Below are 24,345 nucleotides of genomic sequence, written 5' to 3'. Positions count from 1 at the left end.
TTTAGAGACTGAGAATGACCTTAACAGAAAAATGATAATGCGTTTACCTTACCTTTCAGCTGTGCAAGTTATCACTGTTCTCTCTCAAAAGCAAAGGCCGGAGCAACGTGATGCAGTTAAAACCTCTGCAGAGCGTCTTAGAAAAGAGGTTGGGTCAAAAGCATGTAACTTTGATATACTGTTCACAGCCCAACACTCAATCTTTTTCCCCAACCATAAACCTACATTAGCTGATGTTTAGTCACTTTTAGGCCTGTGAACAGATTTATTACATGTATCATCTGTTCAGTTGATAAGGTGATAGGTGAAGGATTAGCTGATATCCAACCGATATGGGGCAACATTAGCATTCATTTGGATGCGTTTCTGGCCATCTATTGAATCCAAGTCCAATAATCGCTCTCCTTTTAGCTCTGTTTTGCTCTCCACCAACTCCTGGAGACCTGTTCAGATGTTAAATGCTCCACTAGCTAGTTGCTGGCTTAGCTGTCTGTTTGGTGCTTGACAGGTAGCATGCATTGGGCTTTAAGAAAAAAACTTTTTTTCGCGTAGTGTGGGCTATGAAACTAAAATAACAATGCTGAAATGCTCTGTAAAGCAGAGTGGAACTCCAGAGTCAGGTGGTAATTGCTTGTGTGTTTGTAACTTGGAGCAAATCCTTTCACATAAACATGGCCATTTGGTTCATTGTTTAATGTAAAAATAGTGATTATAGCATTTTTAACCAAGTAGTTTCCAGTTTGTCCCATGCTTAAGTTCATAACCAATTTCCATCATTCTCAGTTGTACTGTTTTGTGTATTTTGTTATTGGCAAATGTTAGCATGATAAAATGCTAAACTAAGAGGAAGATGGCCTTTCCTAGATGACTACAAGGTTATGTTATGCAAATATCTTGCACTTGTCAATTATAATTAAAAGATGAGGGTTGCTAAAAATGTATGAGGGACTCTGCGTGGAATTGCATAAGAATCTTTGAATCTTTTGTCACATTAATTGAAGGTTAGTTGGTGACAGGGGAAATGATGACAGAGTAAACAGGTAGTTTGTGTTGTGTAAAATACAATTTTTATTTTTACAACATTTAGGGTGAGATGCCCTTTGGGTAACATCATAATTCAAATTTGATAATATTTGTGTGAACCAACAGGGTCTGTTATTGTGTATTTATCACTGCGCCCAATATGGTTTGATAGCCTTGAAGAAAAGTTGTATCTTGGTGCTACTGGCTTTAAGTTAAAACTTTGTGTTGAATTAGGCCTTTTCTCTGTAGGTGATACTCCGTAGAGCAAAGCAAGTACTTAATCAATTACTTTTTAGTATTGTCCAGTACTTTAGTTTATCATTTCCATCAGCCCCAGCTGTACTGTTTTGGGGGTTTTGTATCTATTAGCAAATATTAGCATAGTAAATTGCTAAACAAAAAGGTTGAATTATACCTGCATTAACATCAGCATGTTATCATCATCATTGTTAGCATGCTAACATGTTAGCACAGTAGACCTTTAGTCTAGCAACATAAGCATGATCTATCCCTAATATTAACTATGTAGTTAGGCGGATAGTTTCATAAGCAAATGACAAAAGACCTACAGTATATTGTGTTTTTGGTATTAGAACTTGGGGAAAAAAACATAAGTTTCCAAAATGCCATTTTTTCAAAAATTTAGAATAAGTCTTTGTAAAGTGGACTTTTTCAGGATTTTACATTACACTCTACTCACTATGTGAGTAAGTGAGTAGGTAAAGCTTTATTTATAGAGCACCTTTTGAAACCAGGGTTACAAGGGGCTGTACACGTAAAACATTTTAAGAAATACATAGAAAAATGAGTAGTGGTGAGGTTCATGGAGCAAGAGGAGACTTGGGAAAAACCCACTGCTAAAGAGTGAGTAAGACATAGGGTAAAGGTAGGAGAGGAGGGGCGGGGCGGGGAGGGGGGGGGGGGTGGAGGCAGCAGGATAGGTAGGAGTGGAGGGAGGAGGAGTGTCAGTGAGAGGAGATAAGTAGGTTAAACTTCCTGAGCTGAAAATAGCTATCTTCTCCATCACATGGTAGCCAAGCTGCCCAGGGGAGCCTGGCCATATACAGCAGAGCCTCAGCACACTCTTACTAATCTGGTGTCTCTCTCTGTGTTTTTCTCTCTTCTCACACACATAGAACGTGCACACAGAACACAGGCACATATTTCCTCCAACTCCAGCATAATATCACTATATCTATTTAGGGCAGGGCATTTGTGTGACACTGTAGCCTTAGTCTTGATGTGTTATGTTTGTGTGAGTGTGTTTTCCTTTTTCATTTCCTCCATTGTAGCATCCTTTAACATTATGAAATTAGATGCCTAATCTCATCATACACCCATAACCTAACCATATCAATTAAGAAAACACTGTTTGACAAATTGACACTATCAAAAGCTGAGGGACAATTTGTGGATGTATATTGGGCAAATTACAAATAAGAGTATAATTTATTCCATTACTTGTCTGGTAGAGGCTAATTTAAGACAAAGTAAAATAGGGAGAGAGAGAGTGAGAAAGAGCAGGAAATTCAATAGGCTTGTGTGAGTGAGTGAGTGTGTGTGTGTGTGTGTGTGTGTGTGTGTGTGTGTGTGTGTGTGTGTGAGAGAGAGAGAGTGTGTGCTTTCCATTCCCCATGCATCCTCCATGTTTGATCTGTCAGACCTAAAATGCAGTGTATCCTTTGACCTTCCACTCTACATGAGATCAAACGCAGTGATTCTCTGTTGTACGTCACTCTCCTCCTAGGCCTTTCCCTTTCTCCTGAAGCAGATGCTTGTCATATTCCCCATTTCTCTTTTTAGTGGGTGTCTCCTTTCTTACGAGGCGGTTTTGATTATGTTTCACCTCCATTCTCCTTCCAGTGTGTTTGGGTATATGCTGTATTGGTATTCCAGCCTATCCCGCTTTCCTCTGGAGAAATTGGCTTGCTTTGATGGGCCAGGGAAAACCACTAAAAGGGAAGCTTTGACTCTCGTTTCCTTTCTCCCTGTCTGTTTCTTCCTCCTCCTACTCTTTGCTTTCTCGTACTTGTTCTTAACTCTTCCCACTCCATCTCTCTCTGAATCTCTCTCCTACTCCTTCTTTTCAGTTTGTATTCTTTATCCTTCTCTGAAGTCCTCTCTCTTGCTTTCCCTCCTCTGCCTTCTATTCGTCTTGAATAGACACACAGAGACATGCGCACACATGCAGCTTAAACACTCACTTTCAGTTACTTGGCACATCTGCCTGGACGTGTCTTTTTGTGTGAGTATGTACTTTATTTGCAGTGAAAGACACCTTGTGCGGTGTGTGTGTGTGTGTGTGTGTGTGTGTGTACAGTGATAAATCTTTGGGATGAAAGAGAAGGCTAACCACCCTAGGAGGTAAATTGAGGTAAATTGTGTGATTGAGAACTTAAAAGCAGGCCAAACATCAAGCCCATTTGGGACGCGGCGGGGTGTATGCTCTCCACGCTGCTTCATTTGTCTGTTCCTCATCCTTTCAAAGGCACACCTCGGGAGAGAAGCAAAGCAGAGGTGCGTTGTACATCATGACCTAAATTGCTTAATTATGCGCTATGGTCTAGTGCTTTTACCCTTGTACACATGAAATCATACAATGGGTCCAAATAGGTGCACAGCAGGTGTAGAGGAAATTTTTCTAAAGCCTGCATCATGAAGAAGTGTGAATTGTCTACCTTTGCAGTTGTCTTCGTGTGTCTGTCATTATAAATAACAGCAAACTGAAGCTATAATTAGAATTATAAGGTCTGTAGCTACAATGCTATGAAAGTTCATAGGTCACATCATAATAGTCAAGCTAGGTGCACAACTTCTAACAGACAGCAACTTTCAGAATACTGTAGTGCAATTATGTGTTATTATCCAGCTCTATCTAACAGACTCTTGTAATTGTAATTAAAGATAATTGCTCATAATTAGTATTAAGCTATCATCACATGGGGCTTCCGGGGGGATTACAAGTAAGGGGGAGTGTAAGAGTTAAGTGCAAAGCCGTTACTTTAATGTGTAGAGGCAACATCAAAGTAATCAGATTTATTCCAAATTCAGTTATCACTCCCTCACACATCATCTATCTAACTAACAGCTGAACCTGTGTATGACACTCAATATTACAGTGAACCATAAATTTTCAGGCAGCCATTCGGATTTGTTGGCTCATGGGTAAATACGAGCTTGTTACACCTTACTAGAAAACAAGAGTCAGAAACCAGCTTCAAACACATTCCTGACGCGCAGGGTTGTTTGCATTTTACTGTCATTTTGTTGTAGGTCATGTTTTTGTACAGGAAGTTAAACATGGTGGACAGTATGGACCGTGACCTAATTAAAAATCCGACTTGCATTTGACTGTCATATTCACGCATCTCTGGAGAAGAAGATGGCTTGGAGGTCTGTAGTGGGGCTTGCTGTAAACCAGTAGTAACCCCATAGATACTGTATAAATGCATGTTAACTCTCTCATAGCAAAGCCAAGTAGCGTCTGATCCGCATAAAGCCCTATGAAGACGAGACGTAAAGACACAGCGTAAAAAAATATTATTTTATGGTATATGCCTTATTATTAGTTTTTCTGTTTCTCTTCAAAATATGTCACATGACAGAAGGTGAATACACTCTGACTGTGTTTTTTTGTATTATAACATATGAAAAATATTTGGGTTTGTCAAGCAAGGTACATTTGTGGGGAAATGCATCGCAATAATTATTAACTATCTATTTCCCCTCTCTCTGTCCCTCCTCTTTCCCTCCTTTTCACTCTCTCCAGGACATGGGTCCTACCAGCATGCCCTCTGTGCCCCTCATGGTGGGCTGCGGGGTTTCCTGCACCGCTCTGCTCATCCTGCTGCTCATCTACGCTGCCTTCTGGAGGTGAGAACACACACACACATATATATGCACGTACACACACAGACTTGTTGGAGTCATGCATGTGTCTGTATTCACAAGTCCCTAAACACGTCCCTAAACACTGTTCAGGCTACATGTGCTTCCTCCGTTGTGCCAAAACTCCAGTGAAGCCTAATAAGGAACAAATGGTTCAACTACAGCAGGGGGTGGTGATTAGTTTTGTGGTAACACACATGGCAGATGGCAAAATCAAGCTAATGACTCTGCAATGTCCAAAAAGTTGCTGTTCAGTCCATCAATCTGTCATTAATACTTATCTCACATGTCTGTCCTCTCTCTCGCTCTCTCTCTTTCTCTCTCGGCCTCTGCTCTGTAGGTATATCCGTTCGGAGAGATCCATCATCTTGGTGAATTTTTGCCTCTCCATCCTGGCCTCCAATTTATTGATTTTGGTGGGACAATCTCAAACGCTTAGCAAGGTAGGGTGCACTGAAGCACAAAATGAAAACTTCATACTTTCCACCTCATCAACACCTTTGCGACTTCAGTGATACTGCTCGAGACTTAGCCCTCTCCAATGCCTAGAGACAAAACCGTCAAAAATAACAGTAGACAAGGTTCAAAAATAACAGTAGACAAGGTTCATTCAGTGGAATCCTCAAAGTGGAAGCTGACATTTTTGGCACAAAACACTCTTGAGTTGTCTGACTAAGTAGTGCGTGGTGGTCAGTATCGATCAAAATCAGGAACACAGGAGGGCCAGGTTCCACTGCTATTCTTCTACACAGTGTGATCTTTATCAAACTTCCCTTTTCCTCTTTATCCTCTTTATTTTGCAGAGTTCTCATTTTCCCCTGCTGACTAGTCCTAAGAGATGATTCACTATGACACTTCCCACAAAAATACTTTCTTTTTTTTTTTTTTTTTATTTTTTTTTTAAACATCTCCAGCTGTTTTATCTCTTTCTTTCCCCCTGACTTTTCTTTTCTCTTTAGGGCCTCTGTACTGTGACTGCTGCCTTCCTGCATTTCTTCTTCTTGGCGTCCTTCTGCTGGGTGCTGACAGAGGCCTGGCAGTCCTACCTGGCCGTCATTGGCAAAATGAGGTCGCGACTGATTCGCAAGCGTTTCCTGTGCCTCGGCTGGGGTGAGCATCTACAAGCACTTGCGCAAATATGACTGTAGTGTTAAGTTTGGCACCTGATTTGGATTCAGCTTTACTGTTAAGGCCTTTTGAGACCGGGAAATGGCAAAGTGAAATGTATCTGTGAGTCTTTGTGAAACATTTGGTTAGGGACGACTTACATACAAAGCTCCCTGTGCTTCTTTCTTATTTCTCTGTACTGTGCCTTTGCTCCCTCCTGGCATGTTGTTCTCAGGATGATGCATTATTTCATTCAACAGGGAGGGGAAAAAAACTCTCGGAGGCATACTAACAGGACATGCAGTTTATTAAAAAGACACAAGTGTATTTGTACAACACAACTAATGGTAGCTTCTTCCATTTTTGACTCAACTGACCATTCCCTCCCCTCCCATGTTATCATGCTATCATATGTTTCAGTTTTTATAAATGATAGTAAATATAAATGATGTTACTTTTCCTTCATTAACTAGTTAACCAGTAATATTGGCTTACATTGGCGTCACTAGGCAATGCAGCTTAATAGCACAACGGTTTTGGGCAGGTGAGGATACTGTTTTACAGATTAGGATCCTATTATCATTAGTAATTAGTTACTTTTATCCATATTTCACATTATTGTTTAGTCTTCATTTGATAATGAAAATTGTAGTACACTTTAACACCACCACAATGCAATGCTGTGTCTGCACAAATGCATATGAGCATTTTGTTTGTCAACATTAATCACAAGCATTAATATCTGCTGCTGTGTGCTTGGTATGGTGTATTGCTGATGTGACTTGCCCACATGTGAGTCAAGCATTTTGGCCGGTAGATTTCTGTAGTTACTGCATTTTGAAAGAGACTTATCAGCATTTATAGTGGCATCCGCCATAACACTTAGCTACCAATATAAGTTTCTGCTGTTACTCCTGTTGGAAATATAAACTGCCCCTGTGTGCCAGAGGATTTGTCAGCATTGCAAATGAAGACGCTTTCATGAAGTGGGTGCAGATTGAACCACTGTTGTGTGACAGGAATTGATGACAGACGGCAGCAAGACAGCCATATTCTACATGAAAATGCAACAGAGTGTTATGTTGTAGTGTTGAAATTGTTGGCTGCATTATTCTTCATAATCTCTATTTGCATTTATATCCCCTTTTTCTTTGCTGTATACTATTATACTGTATTTGCTGCTTCCATTTAAATTTATAGACATTCATTATAGTTTCTAATGTTGTTTTATCTAATACAGCAGAAGTTTCACACTATACATTCATGGCACAGGTAATCTCTCTCCTCTGTGCCATTCAGCCTCCATGTCACTCTATTATGCTGTCCTCTCAGTGTACTACAACATGATGCAACAGGCACCAGGGATGTTAGGGTGTAATCAAAACATATGATAACATCTGCACAGCACCGGCAAGATGCTTCGAGATAGCCCTAGAAATTACAATCGCAACCCCCACCACCACACACACACATACACACACACACACACACACACACACACCCACACACACACACACACACACACACACACACACCAACACAGCATCTGTTCATTTCACTTGCTATTGATCCCACCAGCCTAATCTGCCAAGTCACTGATGCCCTTACCTGATACAGAGCAGGGAGAATGTATAGATGTTGTACAGTCACAGATAGAGAGAGAGATACTGACACAGTGTGTGTGTGTGTGTGTGTGTGTGTGTGTGTGTGTGTGTGTGTGTGTGCGCAGCAGCAGCTATAGAATTAGCCGATAAACTTACAAATGCTCATGACATGCATGAAGCAGTCAAGCAGAGTGGAGAGGATCAAACAGCTTATCCTCCGCTCGTCCATTTCGCAATTTTCTTCCCAAATTATGTGATTGAAATCAGTTGCCATGGAAACAGGAGATTTGGGGTGTGACTGGACCTGTGTTGGATTAGCAGTAAAGTGTGTGTGTGTGTGTGTGTGTCTGTGTGTGTGCCTGATATAGATGTGTGTGTACAGTACTATATATCTGTAAATGCAAGATTGATGCTGTTGTTGTCTAATTGAAACTTTGCGCATGCTAGTTAGTGGACCGGCCTGGCTCCCCACCATCTTATTTGTTAATGTTAATGTGACTTTTTCTAATTGCTTTTCATTTGCAGCCATAATCACAGCTTTGTTAATTACATGAATATTTCAGAGCCAAGCTCATTACGGGCCCAGCATATTTCCTTCTTTTCCTGGCACGCGCTCTGTGACACTCAGTTTCACTCTCTTTCACTCTCATTTACACACACACACACACACACGGAGGCACACACACGTGCGCGCACACACATACACACACCCTCATGCAGTCACATGCATATTGCTTGATTTAGCTAATTAATGCATGACTTATTGACCACTCCAGGCTATAACTCACTTTTTTAAAAACTCTCTCTCAGCCTCACATGCTCACACACTCACAGCGATACGCACCCACCCACACGTACAGGCGTGGGGCATGTATGGGTCATCCACGGCGGTGTCAGTGTACACAAGATGTCAGTGCAACTAGAATGTCCTGACATGCTACGGCAGAGCTTTCATCCCTGCGATGGACTTGTAGATGGTGTAAGGCAGCACATGCAGAGCACATGGGCTTACCTGCAGAGCACTCAGCCAGTTTCAGTCACATATGCACATCTTACGCGCTATTGCATGGCTGCTTTGCATTTGAATGGAAAGAGCCTTATGGAGTTGTTCTCACTGGAGAATCTTATTTGGCCGACATACTTCACCGTCCCCATTATGGCTCCCTTTTATCCTTTGTCTCGCCCTTTTTGATCTTCTTCTCTCTGTTCATCTGCAGGTCTTCCAGCCCTCGTTGTAGCAGTGTCGGTGGGTTTCACCAGAGCAAGAGGTTACGGCACAGCCAGCTAGTGAGTACCCCTTCTAATACCAGATTTTACCTCTGAGTTCTGCTTGGATGGGCTAGTGGCTCAGCACCGTCCACTACCCTTATTGCTGACTCCTCAAAGCATACCAGAGGTTTCCTTTGCTGTTTGAAATAATATATCTGCCTTTCCTTCCCTTTAGGTTACAGGCTGAGGTCAATTTTATTAAATAAGTTAGGTGGTCATTAATTCAGTGCAGGCAGCCCATCTCTGCTATAAAACTAAATCTATAAACCCCTAATTGCACATTATTCGCATCAACAAAAGTCACTTTTTCCTCCATCCATCTAGCCATCCAATTTCTATACCGACTTATTTCCATTCTGTACAGATTCTGTAGAGAGCTGTAGAGATTCTTCTTGAGAAACATTAAAGTCTCTGAAAACCAGGTTTAAAATCGTTTTCAAGCTTTTCTCTGTAACTTTAAATATGTAGTCGTTTAAAGTAGGAAAAAACATCCATAAGTATTATGTATTAATTATTAGAGCCAAAAGTTCTAAGGGCTAACAAGCTAAATATGCTCCATCAGGTCTCTATGGGTGCGATTTGATCAAATTTGTCTGGCAGCATAAGCAGCAACCCCAGAATTGTCTATACTTCTTGATTTAAATGTTGCTAAATTCTGATTGGTGCACTGGGATATGTGATATGACCTTTTTGCAAATAAGCCCCACCCATTTGAATCCAGTGCCAAAAGCAGGGATAAAAACAAAAACAGAAATCTTACACATCTAATAGCCAAAACTATTACCTACTGCCAACTATTATATTACTATTATGTGTTTACAGAGGACTGCATCAATCAAGAGACTGAGAAAATAGGTTTCTTTTATGGCCTTTAGAATAAAAGCAGTCTCTTTTGGGTGTCAAGATTATCTATTTTCCATGTTCTGAAAAGGACATATAACTAGTCGGTGGTGCAATTGACTGAATGAAAGCACATCATAAAAGATGCTTACAGACATGTTCCCTCTTTCTTTCTTTCTTTCTTTCTTTCTTTCTTTCTTTCTTTCTTTCTTTCTTTCTTTCTTTCCTCTTACGTAACATCTCATTAATATGAGGACTGCACTTCAGCCTTTGAGCCGCGTGTGTGTTTTTCATCTTTTGCTTCCTCTTTATTGAGCTGCAATTAAGAAAACAGAGGGGTTTCAATATGCTCTGATGACATCACTGGAGGACATATAAACTCATTAAGTCTCAATGGCTTTCAGACCAAATGAAATTTCACAAGACCATGTACAGTTTGAGGATATGTTTTAGGTAATGTAGCCAACATAATAAATTTGCTCAACACTGAGGGCAATATTTACAGAAAACTTACCTACCCATAGAAATGACTTTATCCCTCACTAAGGCTATTCAAGTAAATGTGATATTTAATTAGGACTCACTAGGCACTCACAGCAAGTGAAATGTGAGACCTGAACATGGTGAAGTGATATTTCACACACCAGTAGTTCTGTGATTTTGCTGTATTTTGTCCCTGAAACGCTTCTCTGTTCTTTTTTTCCTTTTCTTTTCTCCTAGCTGCTGGTTATCCTTGGAGGGCGGTCTGCTTTATGCCTTTGTTGGGCCTGCTGCTGTCATTGTATTGGTGAGTCTGTCCAATGTACTCTCATCACGACAAGATTCCCTCACTCTCAGATGAACCATGCCTCCCTTTGTCACCGGTTACATTGGCGAAATCCTACAAATATTTTACTTAGACACCCTTTCGAGCTAGGAGCTTTAAAACAGTCTCCTATTGACCTCTGACTGTATTCCTTTCCCTTCACTCCCACTTGAACATGAAAGCATACATACCCAGGGTGTACTCGACAAAATGATGACCCGAGCACTTTGATCCTTGAGTTTTGAAAATGTCAGCCCAGAAAAACAAAAATATATTCCAGCAGACGAGAGCAGCACACGGCTGGACTGAATTCTAGCCCAGCAGCTAAATTTCTCACTCATATGTGTACTTTTAAAAGTATGAGTCACTGTACCCAATGTTTTAAAGGCAAAATCTTTTCTTTTTTTTTTTCAGATATAAATATGTGACTAACAGTGGGCGCCACACTCAGAATAATGTGTCTTTTGTTTCTGCCAATTGCTATGAAACACATTTTTATGACCAAGTAAATATATTGTTCTACAGCAGAACTGAGTGTATTGATTGCATCTCAGTGGTGTTTTAATCATCTGTTGTGTGCTGGGGTATGTGTGTTTTTTTCTAGGATTAGTTAATTTCTCCTCAATGAATCCCTGGGTGGATATTTCCACCACTAAGCTTAATAAGTCTGGATGGGGTACTAAGCTACAGTTTGGTAATTGCTGCCACTGCTGTTGTTGCGTTTGTGTGTCTGTTCGTGCGTTAGGATTCTCTTTGGTTGTTGCTTGCACACTTGCTGTATGGTCAGAAAGGAAAGGTGTGGATCACACAGCGTCACAGGTGTGTTGTTTGTAGGTTTTTTAGTAAATTCCTCACAAGAGAACAACAGTTTGACAGTTTCCGTAAGATGCAGTTTGAGACACAAGGGAACACAGGATTATATAGCGCTGATTATGAAAATGAAGTGAGTTCTCATGGTACTGTTATTTATAGGGTGCAAAGTGAGAAAACACTGCATAGAAACCTGCATGTTTAGATTCACAATTTCGTGTTAAAGTACACACAGGCTTTGCCTAAATAAATGCAATATGCTTAAATTTACAAGGGTAAAATGAATGAATGATAATAAAATAAAGGTGAGGCATTTGGAACCTTCATTTGGAAAAAGTCAAAGGTTGCAGCCATCATGTAAAATCATAGGACAGTCATCCTTGTAAGTTGTTTATCAGTGTCTGGTGTTTTTTGGTACGTTTCCAACTTTCCTTCATCTCTGCCTCCACAATGTCGATGTACACTCTACACCCCAGCTGCTGTGTGATGGTCCCCAGGCCCCTGGTGTTGTTGCTGTGGCCCCACTCTAACAAACAGCTGTAATGAGAGTGGGACGTCGGGCAGAGAAACACAGACCTTCCCACTGGACTCTTCTCTAATTAATGAACCTGGCCTTGGGCAAATAGCAGAGCGGGATGATGCTGACTCACAGAGCTGTGGCCAGACATGACTGGCATGACAATAGCGCTCTCGCAATCTGGCACATCATAGGTGGTTGTCAGCGGCAACACACAGGAGAGGGGAAGAGATCAGAGAGGGAGTTTTTTTTCACAAATTGTAAAAGCTGCCAGATGTACCATATACCCTAGATGCAGCAAAGAAATAGGCTTCAAGTAAAAATCCGGCTTCTGCAGAACCTGCAAAAACTGGAAATTCAACTGACCACATGAAAGTCAGACTCAAACTGCTCAACTACTCAGCTCTTTCCTCAGGATTTCTAGAATAAGATTTTTCTGCCCAGCCAGAAGCTGCTGCTGGTGACAGATGAAGGAAGGAATCTAAGCAGACATTCAGTTTAGGACCTTGATAAGGAGAGGAAAGCAATGCATACACAGTATAGGTATGTAGTGGAGTGTGAATGTCATTCGTTGCTTATGCACCTCATCGCTGAAAATCGAAAGAACACAAGCAGATGAATGATTAAACGGACTCTCTGCAGAGAAACCTGCAGAGGGAGAAAGAAATAGTAGGAGGGAATGTTGGAAATCAGGATTATAAGGAAAATGTCGCCAGCATAGAAAATCTCCCAGATGGGCCAGATTTCAGAGCAGAGGAGGTCTACATGTGGCAAACCTTGGCTCAGATCTGTGTGTGCGTGTCTACTAGAATCTGTATCACTAGGTCACTATTGCCAGATGTTTGGTGAGCTTAGCTATGGGCTTCTCATTAGTAAGAGAAGCCAGGATGAGAGACAGCCAGTGTTTTTTTTTTTGTTTGTTTTTTAAGGTAGTTACCATAAATGGAAATATCACTGCTTTGAGTGATGATATTTACTGCGTGTAGACTGTTTTGTATTAAGTGCAGCACATACTTAAAAGCCAGCAACTAATAGAAAGTAATAGCCCTGATCCAGGACTGCCGTCTGACAGTCATTTGTGTCACAGTTATGGACGGCTGTCAAGAGGGAAACCCAATGTTGTGATTGGAGTGATGCTGGATGTTTGAATTTGCTTGAATGGTAAAGGCAATACACTCTCCTGGCAATCGCTCCGAGCTATTCTTCGGATCCGCAGGTGGTGATAACGCAACAAGAAATGTAGCAATGCGCCAGAAAAGGCAGTGAAGACGAAGACTGTTAGAAAATAAACAAAGTATGATGCTTCACTTTATACTTTCTTCACAAGGAAAACTCCAGAGGGTACCGTTAAAGTTGGTGCAGTATTTCCTCCTCACACACTGAATAGATGACTGCACAGCAGCACTGCACTCAGATCAGTCAGAGGTTATACAGCAACCATCTATATCGTCCTGATTATGCTCTTACATCACTATTGATGAATCAAAAGAGGAAAAATATGTCTTGATCCTACAAATTATGAGTAATTGGCCAAGCGTAAAGTTGCATGTTAGTGTAATTTAGTGTCTTAATCTGGCTTTTGTTTTTTTATTGCACCATAAAAGGTTTATTTCTCCGTTCCTGTGCATGCATCTTCAATACCAGCATCATTTATGTAACAAAGTTGCACGGTTCTGACTATGAATGTTTATAAAAGGCAAACTGAGGTATAAATCATGGTAATATCATCTGGTTAGATTGAATCATCTCTATAAAAAATAATAATAAATAAATAATAAAAAATTAAATACAAAAATTTGGTTTAATAAGTCCTGACAAAGTTGGTTTAGTTAAAGCAGAGTTTACAGTGTGTGGATGCTGTCGAATGAGGTGTTTGAGAATTATGTCCAACTTCATCTTTACACATTTTAACCAATAGTTAGTTCATTACGACAAACTTTATAGTTTTTCAATGCTGTTCTGAAATATATGTACCCTTTGCTGTGTGTAAAACCTCGTGGAGATGAGTTAAAAACAAGTCAGCCTGGGAGCCCTGACGGCAAATGCCCTGTCACTTTCAGTCACTACTATGTGGGACAATTAAAAAGTCATCCTCTAAGCACTGAAACATTGAGAGAGAAATACAGAAAAAAGCTGTTACAATGCACGAAATCCCTGTTGGCAGCCCATCTATTACAGCAATCCTTATCAAACGCTCTTCTCTGTCTCTCTCAGGTGAATATGCTCATTGGAATTGTGGTGTTTAACAAGCTCATGTCTCGAGACGGCATCTCAGACAAGTCTAAAAAGCAACGAGCGGGGTAAGTTTGCTTCTTAAACCCTCTGCACCTCGCACGCATTGACGCACTCCCACAAAACACACACAGAGACACACACACACACACACACCCCACACGACTGACTACAAATTTGCTGCGTTAGTTAAATTTTACCCTCTGTCAGACACAAACTCGGGGGGGGGGGGGGGCACACAACATTTTCATGGCAACTAACTCAAACTGCTTTCAAGGGTCTCTGCACACACACCTACTTGTACACCTGTGCCTCCAGTAAAAAAATAACCCCAAAAAAAGAAGAAATTGATCCAATTTGGCAACGAAATGACAAGACATCTGTTCTGTTCTGTTGCTCTGTGAAATCTATCAGCATTTCGCTATCGCTTCCACATACATATGGTTTCCCATCTAATTCTCTCAGTGTTATGTGCCATACATGAATACTGTGGATGACAAAATCAATGGCAGATGGAAACCTAATTATATACAGTAAACACAGGGATTATGTGGATCAAACCATATGCACTATTGAAATCATATGCGTTCCAGACACATGCGGACATATGATATATGCATACATTTAAGAGATGCATGCATATGCACCCACCTACAGCATCACCTCTATTAAAGCAGTTGGCAGTCCATCATCTTTACTAATCCTAAACGTTGAGATTTCCTCAGCTCTCGCAGCCAAATCCATGTTTTCATTTCCATACCTATTGATTCCTTTGTTTTCTCTCTCTATCTTTCACACATTTTCTCTCTCTCTCATTATATTTCTTCCAGAGTCTGTCTCTTGCACAAATTGAAATCGATCATTTGTGTATAGCTGCAAGGGTTAACAGTACAGATTGGTGCTGGGTTGATTGGCTTTTGTTACCCAGTGATGCAACTGAGATTAAGACAGCTAATGTGTACAAACACACATGCACAAACCGGCGTGCCCTGCTTTGTTACAGGAAAGATCTTTGGTATTATCCAAGTATTAAGCACATTTCCTCTCAGGTTCTCAGAAGTGTGTGCGTTGGCGGAAACACACACACACTCACACATATCTAAGCGCTCCCACACGCAGTAGTTGAGCGTGTTGCTAACAGGACAGGCTGTCATTAGCATAACGTATTTCTTTATGAAGCCGTGGGGATGTGGCTGGCACTAAGGCAATGAGCTGTGATGGGACGCTAATGTAGCATAGCTTTGCATGGCCCCATCATTCTTCAGTCGCAATATATATACAGTATATGCACACAAACACACACACACACACACACGCACGCTGTTTCTCTCCATCTGAGTAGTCAACTGTAAGTAAACAACCAAAGGAGTCCTTTTCTCCTCACACACCCCAGTAAAGCTTCATTGTGCACAGTCACATGTACAGATAAGTAGCTCACACACACACACACACACACACACACACCTGCATACACACTGGCAGTGGAAGAAGATGCTTGTGTGTATTTCCTGTCTGTGTCATTGTAAATCTGTTAATCCACATGACTCTGCTGTAACATTGCAAATGTCCGTCTCACGTTCTCTCTACTTGCTCTGAATCAGTCTTTGTATTCTGACTGTTTTTTCATTGCTGCTACTTTTTTATGATCTGGTTTTAATTTGCCTGTCTTTCTTTTCTCCCTCCCCCTCCCCCTTTTTTCTTTTCCCCTCCCCTCTCTTTGTTGTGTCCACTTTTTCTCTCTCTCTCTCTCTTTTTTTTTTGCTTTTCTTTTGATTCTTTTGCAACTCTTGACACCTGCACATTCACCTGTTGTCATCACTGGAACTTGTGTTTCCACACATTCCCCCACCCCACTCCCCTTCTTCTCCTCTCCACATGGTTTTGTGTGTGTGTGTCTTTTTGTGTGTGTGTTTGTGTGTGTGTGTGTGTGTGTGTGTGTGTGTGTGTGTGTGTGTGTGTGTGTGTGTGTGTGTGTGTGTGTGTGTGTGTGTGTGTGTGTGTGTGTGTGTGCATGCGCGCGCATATGTCCTAAAGTGTCCCAGCGGAGGCGCGTAGCCGACTGCTCCTGAAATGCTCCAAGTGTGGCGTGATCTCGAGCACCGCTCTGTCCAGCTCGACTGCCAGCAGCGCCATGTTAGTCCATCTTCATCTCTCTATCTCCACCATTCCTCTCTGCCTATCTCTCCCTCTGCGTCATCCTCTCTCCATCTTCCTCTCTCTGTTTCTCTCTCTCTCTCTCTCTTCCCTCCATCCTTTTAATCTCTGGCTGTCGGTAATGATGCAGGATGACATTCAGACTTGTCTGGATAAAAAGAAAACAAACCAATGAAGGGAAAAACACCTGCACTGCAAGCCGCCACTGTTTAATGAGAGCATGTTTTGATCCAAAGAGGATTTTGCTCAGGTCGCACAGAGCAAACCTGACCTGTGTCAAACAGTATTTGTGAATCATTTTTAGAGTTTGTTTTAACTTGTACATAGCGCTGTGTTGTAGAGGCTTATCACATCAGTGCAGCACAATGTCAGGAAGGTTCTCAATTATGCAAACGGTGGAACACATTACTGTAAATGTCTCAACTTTCAGGCTCTCATCATATTAACTTCACCTCCTCAAACAGGTGCTCACGGTATCACATCAAATATCTAACAGGTAAAACTGAAAAAGCGACGTCACATACTGTAGCTGCAGCTATTTAAGTCTCTCTGTATAGAGCATTTTTCAGTATTTTGCTGCATAATGCCTGAATGTGTCTAGGTGCCATGTTTTGTAAAGGAGCATTCCACCAATTTTACATATCAAACCAATTTACTAGTCAAGAAGAGTGCTACACAGCTTGTGAAAACAGTTGTATAATGTCTTCTGGAGAAGCTTTGTGAAGTCTAAGAAAAGTCCTGTTTTTTTTTCTTAAAAATTTGAATATAAAAATCAGCTACTTAGTGAATGTAGCACCACTAACACTTTCTCCATTTCCCTTATAATTAGTACCAAGTTGTGTACACTTTTCTTGGAAATATCGTAGTAATTTACGGCTACATATCTGCTATCTTTTAGGAAATTCTGAGGAAATTAGCTGGAAAATATTGGACCTGTAAAATAAAGCAATGCCGAATATGCATTTGACATTCAAGTGCACATTTTCCAAGCAGTGCAGCAACGAAGGTTTGTGACACACACAATATGCTGTTTGGTTGTCTTTTAGGATTCACAACAACAAGTAAAAATCACATTAGGTATCCTGAACACTATTGTCGAAAACACGCTGAGCAGGCAGAGGTAGATGTAAGGCAGTTATATGTATTTCCTATACCCGATTTCTAGAAGTGCTATACAGTACACTACTCTCTGAACTTAAAATATCTCAAAATCTCCCTACCGCCATCTCTCAGACGTTTGAGAAGATACCACTGTGGTGTAACAAGGAGAAGATTTGTACTTTTTTTATAGACTGTTTTTTGTTAGTAAGAGGTTCGTTGTCATGGTTTCATATTCAGTGCAGTCACTGTGGCCAGTCTGATTTAAAGATCTTCCTCCCATTTTACTGTTGCAAAAAATCCTGTGTACATTGAACTCTGTCCTTGTGCTAATCTCTCATTATGACTCGGTTTATTTTGGAAAAACACTCTGTTTAAAGCAGAAGCTCCGTTAGCGTCAGTTGTTGCTGTAATGGGAGGAGATTGCCTTTTTGAAGTAACATGTTGTTTCCCTTTTTTGTTGTCACTGGGAACACGCTGGGGTATTATTGACTTTCTTTTCATAAACTTTGCTGAACTCAGAACTGGCTATATATTTGCTGAGTGCATATGGAGCCTTTTATTAGGTATGATCATTTCTATTCACATTACTGCACGTTTTCTTACTACCTGCTGGACACCATTTAGTTGAAAGGTCCTTCAAATAATCCACTTAAGCAGTAATCAAACAGTCTGTGCCGTATCATTTCTATTTTATTTACTGGAATAGCATTTGACCACAACAACTTATTCCTTCATTCTGTGTTGCATTACTATACACAAAGCCTGGTCTTTTTTTGCTTAAGTATCCTGATACAGCTTTAAAGACTATTACTTGGGAATTTATATATTTATTAATTCCAAGCTTTCCACACATTTTTTTACTCCCAAATGACTTTGTCGCTGTTTGAAAGAGAACTACCATTAAAAAACACTTTATTTACGATAAGGTGCACTTGTAGTGTTAGAGATAGAAAGTAGGTTGCTCCTGTTACATTACTGAACCATATTGTGTGGTTAACATCACAGTCCACAACAGCTGGAAACTTTACAAATTAATGAGACGACAGTGCAGCTTTGGCTTTATTGCTCTTTATTCTCTTTTATTCATAGCCTGTGGCCATGCACCTCTACAGGGACGTGCACACTTCTCAGGGTAGCTACATGGAGCTGTCTGTCTGTCACACTGAAGGTTATAAAACCATGAATATGTGCTCAAACAGCATGAACATTTTAAATTGGTGTCTGACTCCGAAGAGTCACAGACACAGTTGCACACACACACCCACACACATTTACTCCTCAGAAGCCCCCTGTGTCAGTACTTGTCAATGGCCTGTCTACCCCCCCAACCCCTCTCTTTTGGGCCTCTGCCTATCGTCTCACAGTCCGCCAGCATGACACTTAGTGTGCATCAACCATGTAATTGTGAGCAATTGTCTTGTAACTATCTACATGATTACACATCATCTTCCACTTCTCAGTTAGAATATTAAGTCTGAAACCTCAGTGTGTCAATCAGCTGCAGATTGCCCACCACTGAACCTATGACTGATGCGTATGTATGTGTGTATGTGTGAGAAGTGGAGTTATGTGACTCATCCGAGCTGGCCTGTCTGGTTTGAGACTGAACCCCTTGTTCCTTCTCCTTCTCTCCTCTCCTAAACCCCCGCCCCCTTCTCTGTCTCCTTCTTCTTCTTCTTCTTCTTCTTTTTCTTCTTCTCTGACAGGGCCTCTCTGTGGAGTTCCTGTGTGGTTCTTCCTCTGTTAGCATTAACCTGGATGTCAGCAGTGTTGGCCATAACCGACCGGCGCTCCACGCTCTTCCAGGTGAGGTGTCTCACAACACTAGCCGTAACTCACACTCATACACCATGAAAAAGCTGCTTTAAAATGTTACATTGTGAGGCATCAGAAAGTTCAGCACACACCAGAGGTGTCACACAGACAGAAGTGGTTATGGTACACTAGATTTCTGGAGAGTTCATGCTCATTGATGCTCAGAAATATGACACCGATGCGTACTAAAGCATTGTCAAAATATGAGCTTACATAGGAGAGCAATCAGTGCAGGTGTTTTGACATACATCATAAACTGCCAGTGTGTGATTCCCTTTCTGTTTAGTCACTTATTTTATTTAAAATGTCATGGGTCACTGAATCTAAAAAGTGTAACTGCTGATGTAAAATGAGTCTGTAAACTTCAGGTAGTCTCCATTCTTGATATTTTATCACATTAAACCTGAATAGTACAATGTTTAAATAGAGAATAGGCCAAAGGCAAAATGGAATAAACATAAAACTAGAAAACAAGCTGCTGTATATTTCCCTCTGTGTCAAGATCACAACTAGAAACACAGTGAATGAATGAAAGTATGAATGACTGCGATGGTTTAACATGAATAAACATGATTCAGCTGACTCATTTCATTCCCATATCAGTGTTTCTCTAATGATCACTGAGTCATTTCACTACAGTATTACAGGATACAGGATATAACAAACATGAATTCTTACATTTCCAAATGTAACAAAACAGGAACAAAGGCAATAAACATCAAAAATGACATTAAACAAAGGCGACGACAGCTCATGGTTGCTGGTTGTCACGGTAACGCAACGCGCTTTCTGGTTCACAAGCCCTCCAGATGCACAGAAGTCAGAAATAATGAGTGTCTCTGTAAACGGAGCTCAAAGAAATGCTGATGCATCTCAGCCCTCAACACAGTTTCAGATGACCAAACCAAAAATAACTCAAATAAAATGCACTGAAATCAAAATGCAATGTTACAGCTGTAAATGTACAGCTTTTCATGGGGAAGAGGGGTTTGCTATCCCGCAATAGGATACCTCTTCTGCAAGGAGAACACTGTCAGATGTGGCAATGCCAAGTAACTTCAATAAACATGTTGAGATGAAACAGCACTCTTTAGCCAGCAAAGGTACTGAATACATGAAGAATGCTAAATGAAAATCGGAGTCAATTCATGATCTCGTGTGTGAATCTTTTTGTCCTTGAAAACCTTAAATGTGAATTTTTTTACTTCTGAGGAGAACAAAAGAAACACATTTAATCAATTAGCAATTTTAGCAGTTGTTTACTTTAACTTAAATATTCAGCACAATAACATCAAACTGCTTACTTCTTTTTTTGACTCTCACTTGACATGTGCGACATGATGTGTGTAGGTGTGTTGTGTGCGGTGTGTGGGATGAAAAGAAAACATAATTCACAACAAGGGAGTGCCATGGTTACAAAAACATTTTGAACCACTGCAATAACCAACGGATGTTTCTGGTCTCCTCCAGGTCCTTTTTGCCGTCTTTGACTCTGTCCAAGGTTTTGTCATCATCACCGTCCACTGCGCAATGCGCAGAGAGGTGAGTCTGTTAACCAAACCCAGTGTGAATCCCACACATGCTTAACTCACACGTCTCTAATTCTGCAACGCACAGTGACCCCAGCAACACTCTCCCACCTCGACAGGTGCGATTCATGTTCATAAATGTCACATTTGTTTCCGGGTCAGTTTAAAGTCACGACAGAACATGGAGCGGATCAGACTTGAGAAGGATTAGCACAGTATTTATGTCCTATGTTGTGGCGCTTCTTCTTCATAATGCAGTATGACAGCGCAGTATTGTCCATCTGATCCAAGGCTGGTTTAAGGAGCTTACTAAGATGCTGTATGGAATAAGACGATAAGTCCCTAACTAATACCCCCTAGTGTCTATTTGCCACAGGCTTTGCTGTGCCCCCAGGGATGCTGAATTTTAAACTCATTATGCACATACAGTACATGTATTCATGCCCTTGAGACAGACTTTTACACGCACACTGACACATGCACACACACACTAATTTTGTTATGTAGTTACTCACAACTGCAGCAGCTACATTAATGGATTTACAATGTCATCAGTTTTCCATAACTGTAAATGTGCACCACACACGCCTTGCCTATATCCAAGAGATCATAACGATATTGAATCCACTGCATAGTGTAAGTGAATTTTTAAATGATCAAAATGCTTAGCTGCATTAAATCAATATCACAAAAGCAGCAGGGATCAGGGTACAGTAAATCCAGGAATTATTTATTGTAAATGTATGAAAATCCCTTGCACGAGAGTGAGTGTAAATCCTTGGTAGCTGTAGAACAACAGGAAGAGAGGAGTGCCACACTGGGGGGGAGGGGGGAGGAGGAGAACAAGGGTGGAAAATGAGGAAGCATTACAGAGCAAAACAAGAGAGGAGGCAATACAAAGTGTGATATTATGTGAAGTAAACTAAAGACACAAAACGTGCCGGTGAGCAAAGCCGGCGCATAGAGCTCCTCGATAGCACCTGCTGCATGTAAGGTGCGGCGGGGAATGAAAGTACCGCGGTGGCACAGGCGGCCCGCTGTGATCAGTCGAGGAGAGGCGAGCGAAGGAACATGTGATGTTAGAGGTGTTGAGGTGTTGCGATTAGGAGGCAGCAGGAGAGAGAGGCAAGGGAGGGGGAGGTATGTTGTGAGAGCGGGTGAGGATGAGACATAGTTAAGTGAAGAGGGGAGAAAGGGAAGACAAATTGCATGCAGGGATCTGTGGGGAAAAGAAACATGATTCAAAGGCAAAGCAGGGGATGATAGCAGGGGAGGAGGAAATAGAGAGGAAGGTGGAGAGAGGTATGGACTCATAGAGGGGCTCTTCACTTTGAAGACAGAATGAGCTGCATTGACTGCCAATACACACAGACACATACACACACACACACACACACACACACATTCACTCTAAAAGAGAACAAGGGGAACAAATGTCACTGAGGATGAGTATGGACATAAAGGGAAGAAATGGGCAGAAGGAAACAGTGGAGGCAATACAAGAGCACATGCAGTATTAATCAGACATGGATGCTACTCAAATCCACTCCATTTGTAGCTGGGCACACGTGCACACACACACACAGACCACCCAGCGAGAGTGAAGATGCTCTCGTTCTCGCTCGTACCGCTTCCTACACGAGCACTCTTGTTTCCATGCATGAGATTCTTATGGGATTTGACAGCGGCAACATTGAGAAATGATGTTGCTCTGCAGCAAGCAACCAGGATATCTATAATACAGAGCCAGATTGGGGTGGGGGGTGGGGGGATCTCTCAGAGTTGGCTGTGAAATATAATGCGCAGGGATCCATTTGATTTGAGCTGTGTTACAAGAGCTGGTCCTTTGACAGTGGGCTGGTGTGTGTTTGCTGAGATGCCGTATGTGGGAGGATAAAGAAAAACAATATGACACTGTAAAGGCCCAGAGGTTAGAACATCTATATACCGTGCTGCTGGTTTTAATTGGGACTGTGCGCCACTGATCTTACAAGGCTCAAATAGGACACTTTGAAGTACTGCTGTGTGTTTTCTATACCACTCCACCGACTGTTATATAAGCAACAAGCTGAGCCACTCTGCGAGATATATGGCGTTTCCATTTACTTTGCCATTTTCATATAATTTAGTATTCACTGAACATCTGTCATTGCAAAGATAAAGATGAAGAATATAAAATGTCTTAGGAGTGAGTTCCCTATGCTCCAACATTTGCCAAACTAACTCAAGAAAAAGTTCCTCCGCAAACTTCTTTCCTTTGCATCATCCTTTCCTCTCCCTCATCATTCTTTACCCCTCCCTCTTTTTCCGCTCTATATTCACCCTCCCTCCCCACCCCACCCCCATCCCTTATTCCCCTCCCCTCAGGTGCAGGATGCAGTGCGCTGTCGGATGGGGGGATGTAAAGACGACAGCGAAAACTCACCAGACTCCTGCAAGAATGGACAGGTGCAGATCATGGTGAATAGCATTCCATTTCATCCCACATTGCAATCCATTAGCCTCGCACTAACATTAACCAGGCTGGAGCTTTCCGCAAGCTTCAGCCCCAGTAGAAAGAAGCATGATTGCATTTACTGAAGTGCTCAAACTCATACCTGACTCTCTCTTTTTTTTTTTTCCTTAACCATTTTTAACTTAACAGAAATTCATTATTGTTGATGCATTATGCATTTTCACATTTTACTTTCCAAATGTTTGATTTCACTCCCCACACAAATGCAATTTCACCACCACCTTGAAACTAACTTCCCATGGTGCTGTAACAGGACATAAAAAGTTGTCAACAAATACCACTTCTGTAACAATATCCCACTGAAATTGATATTAATGCATTTTCCACATTTTCGTTGTTTCTACTTCAGTAACTCAATAGCTCAATATTGCCCACTGGACTTCCATGTATTACCAAAACAGATGCTTCAGCACTTTTATTTACTTTTAACCTAAACTTCTTCATTTTTATTTGAAGAGCACAGAGGTCCTGTAAGGTTATTGTATGTGTTCCAAATGTGGCTAATAGTGTGATAAATCATATAGACTTGAGCTGCCTTGCCAATGTCAGTACGGTCACAATGCTACTAGTAGAGCATGAGCGAGTCTCACATCGCTATTCCCCTTTATTTCTCCCACAGACCTGTTTGCCATAACGATTATGGGCTTCTGAACGCCCCTCTGAGGTTATCAAGATTAAACTTTGGAGCCATCATTTTGCACAGGGAACCCATTATGTCACATTTCTGTCTCTGTTTTCATAACCGAGAGGAGCATTACAGTCAAACTGTGCTTATTTAATTTTTGGTTAAATGTATTGTTATCATGCACACAGCTCACAGTGTCGGCTGGTTGCTATGCCAACTGTTACAGTTAAGGAAGACAGTTGATAAACCGTCTTGATTTCTCCATTTTTTTTTTTTGTTTTGTTTTGTGTAATATGAATGACTGTGAAGACATTTTTTAGCAGCAGCACATGTGCATGGACAACTGTTGTATGAATACCTTTAAGAGCATTAATTGTGATGTATAATTTGGTTGGGCTGCCACCAGTATTATCAGCATCATAATTACAGTGAGCACCATCCTCTCAGGTGTTCTTGCTATACTCAGAGGAAATCTCATTACAGTGTTAAACCCCTGACATTTAGAGACATC

General features: G+C 41.2%; 1 protein-coding gene across 1 annotated transcript in view; it reads left to right on the top strand.

Moving 5' to 3' along the window:
- The window catches only part of adgrb2 (adhesion G protein-coupled receptor B2), a 209,161-nt gene that overhangs the window by 159,743 nt on the left and 25,073 nt on the right, over nucleotides 1-24,345 (top strand). Inside the window, exons 17-25 of the mRNA XM_022746950.1 lie at nucleotides 4,793-4,896; nucleotides 5,252-5,354; nucleotides 5,871-6,021; nucleotides 8,840-8,909; nucleotides 10,452-10,518; nucleotides 14,078-14,163; nucleotides 19,057-19,156; nucleotides 20,636-20,707; nucleotides 23,062-23,154. Coding sequence (XP_022602671.1) covers nucleotides 4,793-4,896; nucleotides 5,252-5,354; nucleotides 5,871-6,021; nucleotides 8,840-8,909; nucleotides 10,452-10,518; nucleotides 14,078-14,163; nucleotides 19,057-19,156; nucleotides 20,636-20,707; nucleotides 23,062-23,154 — 846 coding nt within the window. The remainder of the gene's footprint in view (nucleotides 1-4,792; nucleotides 4,897-5,251; nucleotides 5,355-5,870; nucleotides 6,022-8,839; nucleotides 8,910-10,451; nucleotides 10,519-14,077; nucleotides 14,164-19,056; nucleotides 19,157-20,635; nucleotides 20,708-23,061; nucleotides 23,155-24,345) is intronic.

This window comes from Seriola dumerili, unplaced genomic scaffold (assembly GCF_002260705.1).
Source record: "Seriola dumerili isolate Sdu_G_001 unplaced genomic scaffold, Sdu_1.0 BDQW01000110.1, whole genome shotgun sequence".
In the NCBI taxonomy this organism is placed as follows: domain Eukaryota; kingdom Metazoa; phylum Chordata; class Actinopteri; order Carangiformes; family Carangidae; genus Seriola; species Seriola dumerili.
The sequence above is the reverse complement of the archived record's forward strand: the minus strand, read 5'-3'. Positions and strand labels throughout refer to the sequence as shown.